At 39.3% G+C, this 17,928-nt stretch overlaps 2 protein-coding genes across 4 annotated transcripts in view; one reads left to right on the top strand and one right to left on the bottom strand.

The window, feature by feature from the left end:
* USP24 (ubiquitin specific peptidase 24) overlaps positions 1-7,350 on the top strand; it is a 113,163-nt gene extending 105,813 nt beyond the window's left edge. For 2 of the 3 annotated variants that reach the window (XM_042466206.1, XM_042466205.1), the window contains exons 63-67: positions 1,826-1,904; positions 2,511-2,586; positions 2,982-3,068; positions 3,528-3,638; positions 5,109-7,350. In XM_042466206.1, the coding sequence (XP_042322140.1) occupies positions 1,826-1,904; positions 2,511-2,586; positions 2,982-3,068; positions 3,528-3,638; positions 5,109-5,171 (416 nt within the window). In that variant the 3' untranslated portion in view covers positions 5,172-7,350. Of the gene's footprint in view, positions 1-1,825; positions 1,905-2,510; positions 2,587-2,981; positions 3,069-3,527; positions 3,639-5,108 lie in introns of those variants that run through there. The other variant, XR_006103806.1, reaches the window with a different exon arrangement.
* Positions 7,351-7,600: 250 nt separating this feature from the next.
* PCSK9 (proprotein convertase subtilisin/kexin type 9) overlaps positions 7,601-17,928 on the bottom strand; it is a 36,625-nt gene continuing 26,297 nt past the window's right edge. The window contains exons 8-12 of the mRNA XM_042466207.1: positions 15,370-15,540; positions 14,173-14,321; positions 13,866-14,046; positions 11,744-11,925; positions 7,601-10,709 (exon numbers count right to left, since the gene is read on the bottom strand). Coding sequence (XP_042322141.1) covers positions 10,509-10,709; positions 11,744-11,925; positions 13,866-14,046; positions 14,173-14,321; positions 15,370-15,540 — 884 coding nt within the window. The 3' untranslated portion in view covers positions 7,601-10,508. The remainder of the gene's footprint in view (positions 10,710-11,743; positions 11,926-13,865; positions 14,047-14,172; positions 14,322-15,369; positions 15,541-17,928) is intronic.

Below are 17,928 nucleotides of genomic sequence, written 5' to 3'. Positions count from 1 at the left end.
AACAATTCCCAATAAAATGGTTAATAAAATAAATCGAGATCAAAGTCCGGTGGGTACAGCTAAACTAATGGAGAGTGAAAATTCTGAGGAGATCAGTTTGGGAAGGACTGCCGGAAGACATCCATTTTTATTGCCATCTTAAAGGCCTCCAAAAATGTTAGATGACAGATCTCATCCGGCAGGTCATTCCAGATTTTTGGGGCGACAACAGAGAACGTCCTCTGGGAAGTTGTCTTCAGTCTAGTTCTCTCTAACTGCAGTAGGTTCTTCCCAGAGGACCTGAGAGTGCGGGAAGGATTGTATGAGAGGAGGCGTTCCTCAGGTAAGATGGGCCCAAGCCATGCAGGGCTTTATAGGTAATAACCAACAGCTTATACTGTGTCCAGAAGCTAATGGACAGCCAGTGTAGGGATTTTAAGATAAGTGTAATAGAATCAAATTTGGAACTCCCTGTCACCAATCTGGCTGCCATATTTTGGACCAATTGCAGCTTCCGAATGAGGCATGAGGGTTGCCCCATGTAGAGCGCATTGCAGAAATCGAGACGAGGTTACCAGTGAATGCACAACCATTTCTAGGTTTTCCCATTCCAGGAAGGGTCGTAGCTGGCGAATCAGCCAAAGCTGATAATGGGCGCTCCTGGCTGTCACATCCACCTGGGATGACAGCTGGAGCATCGAGTCCAGGAGCAACCCCAAGCTACAAACACAGTCCTTTAGAAGAAGTGTGACCCCATCCAGAAGTGGAGAGCTTATCACCATACCCAGATTGAGATTGACTATAGCGAGTACCTCCGTTTTATTTGGATTCAATTTAAGTCTATTTTCCATCATCCATTCCATTACTGACTTCAGGCAGTCATTCAGAGGGAAGATGCCTTCCTTGGTCACTGAAGCAGACCGAGACATGGAGAAACATATTTGGGTGTCATCAACAAACTGATAACAACCCGCCCCATGTCTCTGGATGATCTCACCAGGTGGCTTCATGTAAATGTTGAATAGCATTGGCGACAGTATTGCACCTTGAGGGACGCCCAATTTGAGCTCCTTCTTGGCCGAACAACTGTCGCCAAGTGACACCATCTGGAACCTGCCTGAGAGATAGGACTGGAACCACTGCAGAGCAGTGCCTCCAATTCCCTCAGGCACTCCAGAAGGATACCATGGTCTATCATATCGAAGGCTGCTGAGAGGTCCAAGAGCACCAACAGGACCACACTTCCTCTGTCGATGCACAGATTGAGATCATCAACCAAGGTGACCATGGCACTCTCCACTCCATATCCTGACCTGAAGCCAGTTTGAAATGGATCAAGATAATCAGTTTCATCCAAGACTGCTTGGAGTTGGTATAATGGTTTGAGAGTTGGACTACAACTGTGGAGGCCAGGATTTGAATCTCCACATGTCCATGGAAATCCACTGGGTCACCTTGGGCAAGTCACACCCCCTCAGCCTCAAAGGAGGGCAAAGGCAAACCCTCTGAGCAAATCTTGTCAAGAAAACCCTCTAATAGGTTTGCCTTAGGGTCAGAAATGACTTGAAGACACAACATCAACAACTAGTGTTAAGGAGGCTTCACTGTTGTTTGAAATTATTGTAAATTGAAAAAAAATCATAATAGCAGCCATTGTCAGCAGAAGCTAGAGCATCATGGAAGTAGGAATGAATAAGCTTCAACCATAATTAAGATTCTTACATCTTAACTAGTGTAAACTGATATGACATGACGTCTAAAGTGAGGCTTAACTACTGATTTTTTCCTGCACAAAACAGAATCCACTTTTAGTCACTAATACTGTTTTATACTCTTTCTTCAACAGCTCTCATGCACCATAGTAACCACGTGGACAGCAGTCGCTGCTACCAGTGTGTCAAATTCCTAGTCACTCTTGCTCAGAAGTAAGTGTAGCCACAAAGGAAGTAAGAAGTTCTGACCTTTATTTATACTATGTTACTTCTAAATTGTTTATAATTTAATGCTTCAAAAAAATTACCAATTCTTTTATCCTTGATATTTTCCAAACCACAACAGAGTATGAGTTCTTTTGATCAGCTACTAATAATGGGGCTACTGAAATTTATTTATTTATTTATTAAAATATTTCCTAGTTATCAGGATGACACAGAAAATGACTAATAACCAGACATACAAAATAAAAATAAACAGTTTCCAATATTAGCCACACTGAAGTGGGATACAAAAAAATGAACATCATTATAATGACAGGTAAAGACTAGAGCACTCTAACAAGCATTTCTAAGTTTAAAAGGCCAATTTAAAAAAAATTAAAGCCATTTTTTAAAAAAAGTTTTGATTTGGCATCTAAAAATTACATGTTACATTCAGAATTTGGACTAGGAAATCATTTTGAAAATTCTACCCCCTCTAGTCTGTGTTGCCAGCTTTCAAGCTAGGACAGTCAACTAAGTTTTGAATGCAAAAAGGGAGTGTGTCCCTTTAATATCTTCAGCTATATAAGTAATAATTTGCTTTAAATTTTCAAGGTGCTCTTCTGCTAAGGATTATTTCAAGGAGAATTCACATCATTGGAGTTGGGCTGTGCAGTGGCTTCAAATAAAGGTACAAATGTTTCTTCACATGGCTGCAGTGCAAACTAATGTAGACTAATGTGGGTTGGAAATACTTATTTGTATAAGCTTACAGCTGATTGCAGTTTTTAAAAACGATCTTACCCTCAGAATGGAATAAGAAAAAGCAGGTTAAGTAAATGCAAGAGAATAACTTACAGTTATTTTCCTGCTCCAACAGCTCCAACATCCTACCCCATATTGTTCTGTGTGCACCTCCAACCCTTTAGTGAAGCAAGGGGATTACTAGTAGCAGCATGTAGAGGAAGGGACAACCATATTTCCATGTACTACTTCAGATTACATTAGGTATTAAAGGCAGCAGCCTTAGCATTTAAACTGTACTTTTTGCCCTTTCCATTAATGGAAGCTTTCCCATTTCTCTAGATGTCTGAACATTATTGGGCTCCACAGAGTAATGTATCTAATGAAACCTCAACTGCCAAAACTTTTCAGCGCACTATTTCTGCACAGGTGAGTCTAAATATGACACTACTGATATATGAGCCTTCTGAATCAATATAAAGTTGCACACATAATCAAAAAGTGCATTCCTATCTTTTTATTCATTTTTAGAGCTCTGCCTGAAAATTTCTCTGTATTATAGGCTAATGTTTTTAGTTTTATTCTCCAAAATTGTTGCAAGTTTGGTGCACAAATAAGTCAAGCTACAATCATATATGCAGAAACTTACTAGAATCTACTTCAGATGCATTTAATTAAGGAATTTCTTATAGCCCTTTACTTCCAAAAATGAGTCAGGATGTTAAGGCTCGTAGATAGAAACTCCACCATCAGATTGATGTGGGTAGTATTTGAGCTAGTCCAAAGTTATACTTGTATTTAGCTATTGCTAGAGGGGGCAATAACTCTGGTAAAATGAGATTATATAAACCTCTCAGCATGGTTTTTAACTCATTTGCTCTTTCTTAGGATACACTGGCATATGCCACTGCGTTGCTAAATGAGAAAGACCAGTCTGGAAGCAGTAATGGATCTGAGAGCAGTCCAGCCAATGAGAATGGGGGCAGACATCTACAACAGGTAAACAGAATAACAACCTAGGTGAATCCATTATATGCATACTTTCCATAAGAGCTTTTCCTTATCAATAAGAGAAAACACAAGAAAACTGTTTAGTTTGTAATCATTTCTAAATCAGCAAGGTATGCAAATGAGCTGACATTCTGCATAAAAGCAATCACATTTTCTAAACTGAATGAATAATAATTGGCTTGAACTCTGCTTGTTGGTTTTGCTTTGCATATCCTGACACTGAAAATGGAATGGTCTTGTATATTGAATTCCATTGAAATTGGGCTAAGACAACATGTGAGCTACATGTGTGTTTCCTGGCTGATTTTGCAAGGATCACTTCCTGTGATTCTGGTGCCAACAAACATGCAGTGGTGGTGACAATAAGGAGAGACAAAGTGGTTTTCTCCCTTTAAATAAAGGTGTGCATTCCTCCTGTGCCATCTTTCCAATTGAAAGTCATGTTTTTCTCCTTGTGCACTTCATTTACGAGTAGCTTTTTTTACATAGCAGTCACTGTTTCTTTAATGCATCAGTGGAAAACAATGAGAGGATGGCTGATTAACCTAAAATCTTGCCAACATAACGTCAGGGAGAAAGTCATTTGCTTGAGAGGTTCTCTGTACTGAGTGCTTCTCTAACTTGACCAGTGCAAATGAATTTAGCTTTTAATTGCACTGTGTAAAAGAACTGGTATCTTGTGTAAATGTAAAATCTTTGTAAGCCAAGTAGAATGTTATGTCTATTTTCTAAATGACGATGCATTTCGGACAGCCATGTATCAAAAAGGAAGGTGAATAAAGTGAGTAAGATGGTACTGAATGTGTAAGTAAAAGGAATAGAACGATTTCCTAATAAAAGCCAGGGACATTTGATGTTAGACTAGCTTATGGTGCATCTTTTTCTAAGCAACCTTTTCTGTATCAGAGAACTTTAGTATATTATTCCCTTGAGGGAAACAACACCTCAAACTTTAAAATATAGCAGCAAGATTAAACTTCACCAGCAACATCTTGGGGGCTTAGTTTGGGCTTTAAAAATATAAGGAAAGCCCTGCTGGATCAAATTAAAAGACTACACAGTTGAGCATTACATTCATATACTGGCCAACCTGGATGCCTGTGAGAAGCCCATAAAGAGTACAATAGCCTCCTCACACTCACATTAACCAGCACCTGGTATAGTGCCCCTAATGTATAGCCATCATCCCTGGTAGCGGTTGACAGCTTTATCCCCCATAAATTTGTCTAGCATGCTTTTAAAACTGACCTCATTACACAAGTACATCCATTTTATATCACATTTTATCACATTTTGTGTGCCTTCTTGGTCCAGTTTCTACTACTCAAGCCATTTTTTCTTAGGTGAACTGGGCTGTTGTAGAGTGAAGGCCAGATGGCTGGTGAATACCTGTAAGCATCAGGCAACAGTACTTGATTTTTGACAGTGTATCCTAACTCTTGTTTGTATTTTTGAAAGGGTTCCGTGTCTCCCATGATGATTGGTGAACCTAAAAGTGACCTTGATGATGTGGACCCTTAGTGATGAAGTGTATGCTGAAGAATAAAAGTTCAACTAAAGTATTGGATACCTGGCACTTTGAAATTGCTAGAATCCCACTGCTTTCAGCTTTAGAAGAATCTGAAGTGAAAGCTTTCTAAGAATTCAGTGGCCATGCTACTTCCTAAGAGCTATTCTTCAACTGAGAAGTTTAAGCACCAGGCTATGGGATGCTCCCACCATCTTCAGCAGTTCTTTTGGGATGCTAGTCAAGGCATGAGTAAATCAAAATCTGTCAAAGATTTAGGAAGATATATAAAGTGGTTGAAATTTTATTATGTGAATCTTTAATGAGTGAATGTAAAACTATTGCTTTTCTGTGATGCTGCAAAAAAACCTTGGTTTTTATAAAGAAAAAAAATCAGACTGCCTTTAGGTATGAAGGGCAAATTTTTAAATCTTTCTGAAAATGTTGGATAGGAATATACAAAATTATGTAAAAATATGATAACTTACACTTGGCACTGTAAAATATGAAGAATCAGTTTACACAAGGACCTTTATATTTAATATGTCTCTGAGGTAATTTGTATAGCGCTTTACAGCAAGGGTTTGTTAAGAGCCCTGTTCTGTAAGGATGGTTATTCCTTATGGAATGGTATTGGTACAAGGAAGCCTGGAATTGGTAATTCTTTTCCTAATGTCATACTTAAATGGGTAAGAACAGTAAGAGCTTTTGTTTATTCCAAGAATACACATGTATTGTGGCATCAATTTATTTTGTTTTTTTAATGTTGGTAAGTTTATCAAAAAGCACTTTAAGACAGAATTTTATTGCCGTTTGCCTCCTTAAATGATCATTCTAATACTTGGAGACATATTGAATAAATTGTAGTCTTAATGATGTGATCTGCAATCATTTGCTTATGCTTACAAATTGAGAGTTGGAATTGGCTGAATGATTCCTTAAGCAGGGATGCAAATTTTTAAACAAATTTAACACAGGCAAAAGATTGTAGGCTTCATTTTGCTTGGCCAGGCAGCATTTAAAGTCCAACAGGTTTGTTTGTTCCTTAATAACTGGAAGTCAGTTGAAAATATAATTTTATCTTCCCATGTGAAATGCAGTTAAGTGATCTCTTTAGCAGCTCTAGATATTAAGTTTTTTTCTGTGCCAATGTTGAGTTTCATCTTCACTTTTCACATTTTTCTTCACTGCTTTTGCCTTTGTTCAGGGATTTTTGCCTTAAGTTAAACAAAATGCACCATGTACATGAACTGAGGGGAAATGGTTAGAGTGCCTGGGTTACCTCTATTGTGAAAAGATTTGCCAAGTCAAAGGCACAAATCGCCAAAAAGTGCCTTTTTTTTTTCTTTTGACTTCTATATAGGGTTGCAAAATCTGATCAGGCATATAGCTTTCTTTACACTTGTACACTGGTTGTGAATATATTAGATTATTTCACTGTTGGGAGGAGCTAGCTATACATCTTCCAATTCAAATTGCCACAAGCATGAGTCAACAAAAAGTGCTTTTTCAACACTGCGTGCACAGAAAAAATATCAACATTTTCACTGAAATGTGGCAGAATTTGGGTATTTTATTAAAAGCTTGATTTTTTTTTAAATGTGAAGTTTTAAAATCTGGAACACAATTTGCTGTCCCACCCTTTCCTTATTGCATCACCTTATTCTTCTTAGTCGAAAGGAACTGGAGTTTCCATCATTTCCTATGGAAAAAGTGGACTCTTACCACAGGTCAAACCAGAACATAGCTTGCAAAATCCCCAGACAGTCTGCTTTGCCATCAGACATTCTAAAACTATTGCAGGCTGTTTCCTGGTCTTTTTTGCTTGAACAAAGTTGATGGTTTTGGTTTTCAAGTATGATACCTAGTCAGTTATTTCATTTCCAGCTGCTATCACCTGAAACTGCTGAAGAGTATTTTTTTTTAAGAGAAAATTCTAATGCAACAAATCTAGTTTGCTGTGTAAATTGTGACATGTTTCTATGTTGTGTTCACTTTTACTGCCAGTTTTTTGGATGAAAAATGGATTTTATACATATTAACAGAATGTTCTGTCGAGGTGGGCAATCACAGTTCGACTGGATTCTGTGTATGGTTTTGTGCAAATGTCCAAAAGGCACTTGGAACTGGGAAAAGAAGGTGTCATGGGAGAACAATCCTGGTCAGTGGAATAAAGTTTATTCCTCACAAAAATCTGTGATCATTAAGTTGTGAAAAGAAACCAGTTACATTTTGATTTTACACAGTAAATTGCTTAGTAGTCCCATGGAGCAAATTTAGGAGCTTGGTTATCTTGGATTTTATCCTTCATAGCTACCATGTGTGTGGAAGTTAAAGAGCCCTAAGAATATTATGTCTACATTTTAACTCTTTTCTCTTGTACTCTAATTAATCTACCTAATGAGTCAAAACATTTACACACATATACAAGAAAAATCTCATGAAACTTTATTTCAAAAAGTAGGCTTTATAAAAATGTTATATAAAACAGAATAAATAGTTCCAAGGAAGAAAAAAATAAAATCCACAGCACAAAGAAAGCTTTTCTCTACATCAATCAGTTATGAATTACAGTAGCTAAGTGTATGATTTAGCTCAAAAACAACATAAAACATACTACATACTGTCTACATAGTTTGGTATTCATCTTAAACCTTTCTGCAGAGGATTTAAGAGGCAATCCAGAGCAGATTGCAAGTAAGCACCACTGAACAAAATAACTTACTTTTGAGTAGGCATATATAAGCTTGCTCTTTTAAAATATGAACATACCAATTCCAGATAAATATTTGATTATACAAACAGTTAAACATTTCAATAAAAGCAAAAAGGATGTGTATGCAATATTAATACTCTACATAGATTAAAGAAAACATTAAATGATAACTACTAAGAATTTTATCCATAAACCAAACTGTCTTGTCCAAATTACTGACAGCGGGCTTGACTCAAGTGGTCAGTAGTACCTGATCTCCTGCATTTAAGTGCTTTTAAAGTATTTACTAAATATTTTGCGCATCACCTCAGTAGAATTCTTGGAGCCCCTCAATCAACCCTTTATCAAAGTGGATGGATTCCTGATTGCCCAGAATGGCCAAGGACTTGGCAGTTTACTTCTCCATTATAGAATCAAATGCTACATTAGTTCAACCAGATATATTCTGTGGCCAGAAAATGGGGGATACAAAAGATCATGGTTTCCTTGCCAATATACCTTAACAATTAATTAATTAATTAACAAGGAAAGAGTGGCCTCCACAACTGGAAAGAATAAGAGCAAACTTTCTCAGAATAGACATCCATTCAAAGTTGTAGCTTCTCTAGGTTAGGAGGCAATACTGTTGAACTCGATGTGGCCACTACACATGGTTTAAGTTCACAAGGATAGTTGTCTATTATGTGTTTAATACGGAGTACATAAGGCACTTCGGAACCAAATATTGAAATGCAGACAGGTATATATTTGTACAAGCCAAGTGCTGTATTCCACTAGTTTAATAACTACTCCTAATATTCACTAAGCCATGGAAGAAGGTAAGAAATCCCTACACTTTAGAACAGCAGGGCATCACATTCCTTGACAGCTACCTCCCCATGCTAACTAGAGATTTTGGCTTATAACTCCCATAAGTAATCTTAAATTTGGCTATTAAGCTTATGTTAACTCTTTGCTTTATGGTCTTGTGAAAAAAAAAGGTGAACATTACTACTTACAAAATTGATTCTAGGTGAGGTTGATCAGTGGTGCCAATATCCTAAAATGGTACTGAATAACCATAACCATAATACCATGGGTTTTTTAAAAAATAGTAATTTCCACACTTTGTGTAATTTTATTTATGCAGAAGACTGTACTAACCTACTATTAATTTGAATTTGCCTTTACAAGGTACAAAAAAGTTGTTAGTTATACCTCAGAAGCCAAAAAAAAAAAGGATTGGGGGCAGGTTAAGTGCTATATAGGTCTTCTCCCCCCCCCCCCCCCCCAATTATTTATCCTTACCTCCTGAATAGTTCTTTGGAAATTAGGAGCATAAATTAAGTAACTATATATTTTGCATTATTCTCAAGATTGCAGGAAGGAGCCATCCATGATTAGTCCCATGACCAAGCCAGGTAAAAGCCACACAGGCAGCCATTTTTGTTTTTCCTTTCATTTTATGCCTATGCAAGCAGTGTTTCCTTTTCCATGTGTCCCTTCTCATTTTTCAGACATATAACCTTGAATGTGCTTTATTCTCCATCTCCAGACTCCACAGTTCTTCCTGCCTTAGCCCATGTCAGTTTGGCACTTCCTCTGTGATGATTATTATTTATCTGTAATAGATTTTTCTTTTTTCTGTTCCCTTTCATATTGTGCCATCCCTTTCCACTTAAAAAAAAAAGTTGGTTTTACAGTTTGGTTACCCTTGTTACCATTTCCCCTGATTGCCACTCCTTTTGCCTTACTGGGTTCCTTTCCTGCTCATTCTCCAATTCAAATGACCATGGGGAAACTCTCTGCTAAATCTAATATGCCACACATATTTTCCAACAAGCACATTTCTGACAAGCATGTGATGAAGATGTCTTAAAAGACATCTTGATTAAAACTGAGAAGGGAGGAAATGCCTATTCTCACAAGAACAACAAGCAACAATCCTGGACACCTTTATTGGTTTTGCCTCTCGAAGGGATTTTCAAGAACTAGATTTTTGGGAACTTTAAGATAGACTTTGAAATGTTCATGGTAGACAAGACTCACCTACTTACTTCTAGCATAGAAACTTCAACACAACTCATGACAGCAGGATTCAACTCTTTCATGGAAGTCTCATTTGCAGTCTAGAATGAGCCTTCATGATAAGTAATAAACACCTCATTTTGAGCACAGAACATACTTTAGCTAACACAATTTCAAACAGGGCACCATGGATAGTTCCCATGGAAATTGAATAAGAAGTATGTAGTCTTCATGATTTTTGAGGAACTGGAATGGCAGTTGAATATGGAAAGACTTGGAAAGACCAGATATTCACCAAATGGCTGACTGGAAGTTGGCTATGCATGTCATGTTCTGCCAGAAGATATATTATTGCCCAGAATTATTTTGTGGATGAAGCTCAATTGATAATATTGAATTGAGACCCATCACACCATAGTGAATACAGTAGTACTGGGCCAATCAGCTGTGACACTTAGAACAAGTATGCTGAGGACCAACCAGAAACACTGTGCTGGAGCTTGCCTTCAAAAACGCCATTTTCAGGCAAAAGGGAGAGCTGGACATCACATCACCAATGTGATCTTATGGTATGGCTTTCATAATTTGAGAGTCCCATAAATTACTGAGTGAGAAAGAGGTGGAACCGTCACTTATAACTGGAACTATGCTTCTCAGTTTCCAAGAGTCTTTTTCTGCAGCAAATGGCAACAGCTGTTGTTCTATGGCTCCCTGGGCTACTCATCACTACACAAGTATTATCCACTGAATAGGCACCAAGTGTGTGGGAACCATGAGACTGGGCATTACATCCTGTCAGTGTCCAGCCCCCATCACAAGTCACCATTACCTGAGAAGAAAGGGAGAGGAGTTATTCAACATTAGCAAAGAAATCATTCCAACTTCCATCAGCCCTAATGACATGGTAAACTCCCTACAGAATTAAGAAGTTTGTAATCTAACATTTTCTGGCCTTTAGTTTGTGGCATTACGTCCTACACTCCCACTCTAAATTTGCACTGTGAACTCCTGTTTGACTGCAAAACTGTAACAACCTTTGTGCACTGAAGGTGCTATCTCAACAAAAATGCATTTTAAATGTTGCAAACCTCTAGAATAAGAATGTGGGAATGTGTGGCTCTCCAGATGTTGGTTTAAAAAACCCATTACTGCTGACCATAAATTATACTAGCTGGGTCTGGTAGAGGCTGGTATTCAAACAATATTTGGAGGCCCACTGGTTCCCTGCTCTAGATTCATGGAGGTTTCATCAGAAATGTTTTGGGACTGGTATTTAACTCTTTCAGCAGGGGAAGAAACTGTGTTGGGGGGGTGGCATCCAAAGAATGTCTTGTTATCCCCTGCTCCCCCTGGCATACAAACATGCACCTTTTTTTCAGCTGAAAAAGATGGTGTTGGCTAAACAGATCCCTCACTGTATGCACATTCTATAGTATGATATTATTAGTGGAAGACCTACCCCAAAACAGTCTTAAAATGGGCAAAATGGAAATATGCTACCACAACCATTCTTGACTAAAGTACACATACCTCCTACTCTATTATTTCAAGCAGCACAGAAGTGTGACGTTGGTCTCAGCCTAGTAATGATCACATCCTGCAGTTTCTATTCTACTTAGCCTTATTATCTCTATTTTCAGAGTTCATCTCAGATACAGAGCAAATTAACGGAGCCTGAACGCCCAGTGAGCTGTGCTAAAGCCTGATAGAAGGATCAGCTCACACAGCAGGGGACCCCTTGAGAAGTTAGTCCTATTAGATTCATAACTGAGAGAGGGATTACAAAAGTCTCAGATCCATTTCCTTCACTGGGTACTGGTCAAATTACCACAACTGGACTAGAGTTTAAAAATATACACTTACCTTTCCTGTGTGCTCCAAAGAAGAGTATTCCTGTACCTTGCATTCAAGGCTGGGTGCATGGCAGCAAGAAGCATGCACAGCTGCACCTGGCTGGCCAACACAGTGATCAAAGTTGTTTTCTGACTTAAGTACAGGTCTGATGTTGCCACTGAACTCTCCAGCCACAGAATGAGAACTGCAACCTGCCAATTTAGTCTGTGTTAGGGCATATATTCACTGGTATTCTAGCGATGGAGCAGGACTCATGTTTTCTTTTAATAGATAATAGTTTACTTGATTTTCATTGTTTTTACATTTAACTTTGGGATGAGGTAGGTGGGTATGCAGCAAATTCTGACACTCCAGATCAGGGGTAGGCAACCTTTTTGAGCCGGGGGCCGGGTTGCTGTCCCTCAGACAACTGGGGGGCCGGAGGCAAAAAAATAAATAATTAAACAATTTTTTAAAAATTAATTAAATAAATAAACCGGGACAAATGTAGGGCAAAATTTTCAAATGGGGGGCACTTTTTAAAAAAATGGAGGACGTGCAAAAAAAATAGTTGATTTTTTAAAAAAAAATGTTAATATAAATGCATGTTTCTGAGGCTTCTATAGACAATTGCCCCCCCTTGCCCCCTCACATGAGAGGCCAAAGGCCCCGGCGGCAATCGGTGGCAGGACCAGGCTGGGGCCGGTCCCATGGCCTTGCCGGGCCGGATTCGGCCCACGGGCCGTAGGCTGCCTACCCCTGCTCCAGATGCTGGTGGGCTGTAATTCCCAGCTTTCTTCACTTTTTACTTTTCAGGCTAGGACTACTAGGAGTTGCATTCCAACATCATCTGGTAAGTCACACATTCTGAAGAGGTACACATTCTGTGAAAACTTCAAACCTTAACCCATTTTATCCACCCCAAATTGTTGATAATCCCTTTAATTTGAAATGGTCAGTCTTCCAGGGCAGCTATTGAGAATATGAAGCAGCACTGTAGAAAAAGCCTTATATGAAGAAATATTAAAAAGTTGCTTGACACATTATTTCACCCACAGTGGAAGCCATGAATGTATGAAATAGCTTGAGTATTGTGTAAATTTTTGTTGTCATATGCCTTCAAGTCGTTTCCAGCCCCTAAGGCAAACCTATCATAGAGTTTTCTTGGCAAGATATTTTCAGAGGTTTGCCACTGCCATCCTCAGACTGAGAAAGCAATGTGCCCACAGTCACCCAGTACGTTTCATGGCCAAGCTGGGAATAGAACCCTGGTCTCCAGAGTCATCCAAGCCTCAAACCACAACTCCATGCTGGTTCTCCTTAGTATAAATACTGTAGATATATGTTGTGATAGATGGCCTCTTGTTAGTGCATGTGTGTTTCTGTCTTCAAGTTGGCTTATGGTGACCCGACGAATTTCATAGTGTTTTCTTAGGTAAGGGGTACTCAGAGGTGGTTTTGCCAGTTCCTTCCTCTGAAATATAGCCTACAGCAACTGGTGATCACTGACAGTCTCCCATTCAAGTATTATGTACTGTATCACTTTTTAGATGGGGCAGTCTCTAAGTATATAGTTAAGTATACATCACATTACATAACATAGACAGAGACATGCCCTATGAAGAGCAGCTTAGAGTTGTTTATGTTTAGCCTGGAGAAGAGACGGTTAAGTGATATATCAGCCCTATTTAAATATTTGAAGGGATGTCATATTGAGGATGGAGCAAGCTTGTTTTCTGCTGCTCCAGAAATCAGGACACAGAGCAATGAATTCAAGCTACAGGAAAAAAGATTCTGCCTCAACATAAGGAAGCACTTCCTGATGGTAACTGTTGAACAATGGAACACACCCCATTCGATTGTGGTGGTGTTTCCTTCTTTGGAGGTTTTTAAACAGAGACTTAACAGCCATCTGTCGTGTGCTTTGATTGTGTGTTCTTGCATGGCAGGGAGATGGACTGAATGGCCCTTGTGGTCTCTTCCAAGTCTATGATTTTATGGGTTTTTTTTTTCCTATACAGGATTCCAGACATAAACTACTAGCTACACAGATCTTCTTACATGACAGAACACGTGCCAATCTTTCCTGTTAAAGGCGTTTCATCAATTTAATAGTGATTACCCCCACATGCACTGTTCCACCTTCACATACCTGTCAAAACATGGCTATCCTTGTTGCAGCCAACACTGTGCACTGCTGTGTCCTCTGCAGTTGGTGAGTGTGCATGAACTTGGCAATCAGCTTTGGGCCAAATGCAACACCTAGCTATGGCATAGACACCTTGGCCCCTAAATCTATTATGTGCCACACAGTCCTTTCTACCCCCATAGTCCTGAAATTCAGAACAGACAGTAGTGAATCATAAGCAATGCTAGCAATCTTCAATATGCAATCCCACCAATATGCAGGTAAAACAAACACAGATGGCAAAAGGAGCATTGCTATTATGGAACCTCACCTCAATGCGCTCTCCTTTACGCTTGCCATTCTTTGAGAGACTTGAACAGCTGAACATTTCTTCATTACTGTTACAGCGAGCAATAGCTATTGCTGAGCTAGTTGAGCCAGAGAGGGAAGACCAAACAGAGCGACAGTATAGCTGTTCATCTAAAAAAAGAGTTGTCTATTGTCATCTTTTAGACCCAGAAGTATTCTGTCCCTTTTACTGCTGCCTCTCTGCAGTCTGCAAAGTTTCCCATTTTAAATCCATATAGAAAAGCTGTATTTGCTCAAGACGTGCTTGTTTGGCTGTTATGATTTATTTCACAACAAGATTAAAACAGGTATAAATAACACACATATACACCGAAAATGTTAAGATTAATCAAGTTATATTAAAACACAACTATATCAGAATTTTTATAACACGTTATCCAAGATCCATCATCAACCTAGCTGTTATGACAGGGCTATTTCTAATGTTGCCACCCCACAAAAATCTACCCCTGAAGCATGACAGCACACCAACCAAAGAAGTTCTGAGGTGCTGCAGATCAGCAGACTAAGGAACGATGTCTGCAGTGCTCTCCCAGTTGTGGAGCATATCAAGAACAGACAGCTGGAGAGACCCCTTGGGATCCTGCCACAACTCCTTGTATCAATGTGCCCCTCAACCAGAAAAGTATTACACACATTCCCTAACACCCCACTCTGTAGAACCTCTGAAATGCTTTGATCCAGTTGCTGCCAGCCTGCAAAGGTAGGCTTTTGAGGTCATGTTTGGTTGTTCACAGCCATAAATGCGAATCTCCAGCAGCTACACGATTATAACTACTGAACAGGATGCCACCCAGTGTTTTGTGAAAACAAAAAAAAGTATTGCACCTATCCATCAGCAGCCAGTCAACTGCCAAAAGCCCTTCACCTGCTAGGAAGGACAAGGAGAGGCCGTCTAGTATCCTTCAGAAAAGAATTTTAGCCTGGACCTGGAAACTTGGGATGTCTATATCAAACCTTTTCTATGTATATATCAACACCACACAGTTTTAGCACTCTGATCCCTCTTTAATTGCCATGGCTTCTTCCTATGGAATCCTGGGACTATGTAGGATGTAGCCGCTACAGTTAAAGTAGTATCAGAGCACTATAATTGCATAGTCTAGATACGTCCTAAAAGCATAAATGTAACAAGTAATACAGAAAAAGAGGCACTCACCTTCTACAAGTTTAAAGGGAAGTCCAGCCACTCTGTTGGGTGTTAACAGCCTCTGCTCTTCTGGAAACCAAGCCTCATTCATGAGGTTCTTAATGGAGTAGTGGATTAGCCTCTGCCTCAGCTCAGCGATAGACAGACCAGGGCTGGTGTTCAAGATCATGGCTGCAATACCTATGGCGACATATGCACCTGCTCTGAATTATTTGATAAGGGCACACATATAGCCAGATTGGGCAATCACCTCTATCTTTTACATTCCATGAGATCATGAATTCCACAGGTGTGTTACAAAGCTCACTGTTAACAGAATGAGGTTCTGTTCCATCTGAGGCCATGCACAGCAGCCATTTGTGCTTTAAAGGCTAAATGCTCATAATCCCATCTGTTAGATCAAAGCACTGATATAGAATATTTTTATTAAAAATTAGATTGAATTGTACAATTGAAGACAATTTATAAAGTAAGTTTGCAAGACCAAAATTGTTCTGTTTAAATTCAGACTAAAACGAGTATGTCTATGAAATTTCTGTCATTCGCTCCTGGTGCATTAATCCAAATTACTTGAAAGGGTGTAAACAGTATTTGAAAGCAAAGAATAGGGCAAACTTATTTCCTCCACTCTTTCTTCATTTTCTCTGCTACTCACTCTCTCACTTTGGCTTTATGATAAATGGTCATAATGTATCTTTGAAAGGACCTGCTTTATAAGGCCCACTACTTCATGTAAAGTACTAAAAACTTACTGTTTTTTGCCTTTCAATAATTCAATATTCAATAATTCTGAAAGGAAAAGTGAAATCTAGGGTACACCGCACCCAATTACAGGTTTTGAGATAAACTGTTCCATGAATGAAGGGTCTTCTCATGTTCACGGAAGACACCAGTATCCAGCAGAGGAAGGAGAACGCTTCTGAGAAGTGTCAGCACTATCTCTACTCAAAGACAAGGAAGAGATAATCCCAATGACCAGAAATTCAGGTCCAACACTGGGCACGACACATGCAACAAAGCTGGGACCACGTCCACTCCCAAATCTTAGGCCAATGTTAGTGTCTCCAGCATCAAAGCCAAATCTGGAGCCACTGCCTTGCTCAAAAGCTTAGTCAAAGATAAGGGTGCAGTGCTAAGAGTCTGGTTCTTCACAACCAGTTCTGCAGAGACTTAGCTTAATATATCTAGTCTTCAATGCTTGATCTTTAATGTCATGATAAAAAAATAGGATTGAGTCTTGTGACCCTCCCCAAAACAAAAAAGGCACTCCAAGTACTGTTCAGAGTGCACTAGTTTTTCCCCAGAGAAGGTATCGAAGCCATTCACAAGACTGCAATGAGGAGAAGAAACAAAGGCAATACAAAAGAAAGAAATAAGGAATGCAGTTGAGCCAACTCTGACCAAACTCTCAGTAGTAGCTGGTATATTGGGAGGAAACCCTTCTAGTCTCCCACACCAAACAGCATAAGAAGCACTCCCTTCCACAACCACTCCTGGTTCTCCACAGGAGCCCTGGTCCTCGTGGGCAGCTTCCTGAGAAGTGCAGCAAGAAGAAGGAATCAGCAGAGATCTCCACAACAATCTCTTCCTCCAGTACAGACAGGAGCCAGCTAACTGAAGATCCTACCCATATAATTTATATTTATTTTTAAGAAGTCCATTGAAACTGAATAGAAGACAAGTGCTTAAATCTCTCCCACTGAAATCAATGAGGCGCAAAAGTGTCCCATAGTCTGCAATATTTCTAGGCCAAAAATGACTTAATAGAGTCTGATGGTTTGCAGAAAAGAGAAGATAATACAGTGGTGCCTCGGGTTACGAATTTAATTCGTTCCGCGGCCGCTTTCGTAACCCGAAAAGCCTTCGTAAGCCGAATTGCCATAGGCGCTAATGGGGAAAAGCCGTGTTTCGTGCAAAAAAGCCGAAAAAAGCAGCAAAAATTTTTTTCGTAACCCGAGTAAACATTCGTAACCCGGAACAATAATTTCCTATGGGATTTTTTCGTATCCCGAAAATTTCGTAACCTGGGTATTTCGTATCCCGAGGTACCACTGTAATAGGAAATTCATCCAAAGGTTTAAAACATTTCAAGCAACTCAGCAGACCTATAAATAAGTCCTTGTCACACCAAAATCTGATTAAAGCTCAAAAAGGGATTGATTACATTGCTTAAAATACTACATTGGGTTTTCCTATCCTGAACAGCCTCACTGAGTCATTTGCAAACAACAAGGATGAATAACTGATGAAGGCTATGGGGGTATATTAGCTTACCTGGAGGACTGCACTCCCATTGCAAGCCACACAAAAAAATCAAATTTCTGCCCCCAAATTCCCCCAAACACCCTCAAGAAGCTGGGGAGGACTTTTCTGCCAAGTTTTTAAGAGTGTTTTATTGTAGGACCAATGACATCCTCTAATTTTAGTATCTTACCCATCCACACTGTAATAAATGGTTACTTTTTTTCCCCAGGAAAAAAAAGGACTTGCCATGAAAACCCGTACATGTATACCCAGAAGTAGGTTCCATTAAGTTCAATGGAAGTACATTCCTTGGCAAGTACAGGA

This window comes from Sceloporus undulatus, chromosome 4, assembly GCF_019175285.1.
Source record: "Sceloporus undulatus isolate JIND9_A2432 ecotype Alabama chromosome 4, SceUnd_v1.1, whole genome shotgun sequence".
NCBI classification, from domain to species: domain Eukaryota; kingdom Metazoa; phylum Chordata; class Lepidosauria; order Squamata; family Phrynosomatidae; genus Sceloporus; species Sceloporus undulatus.
Note: the sequence above shows the minus strand (reverse complement) of the source record. Positions and strands in the feature narration are given on the sequence as shown.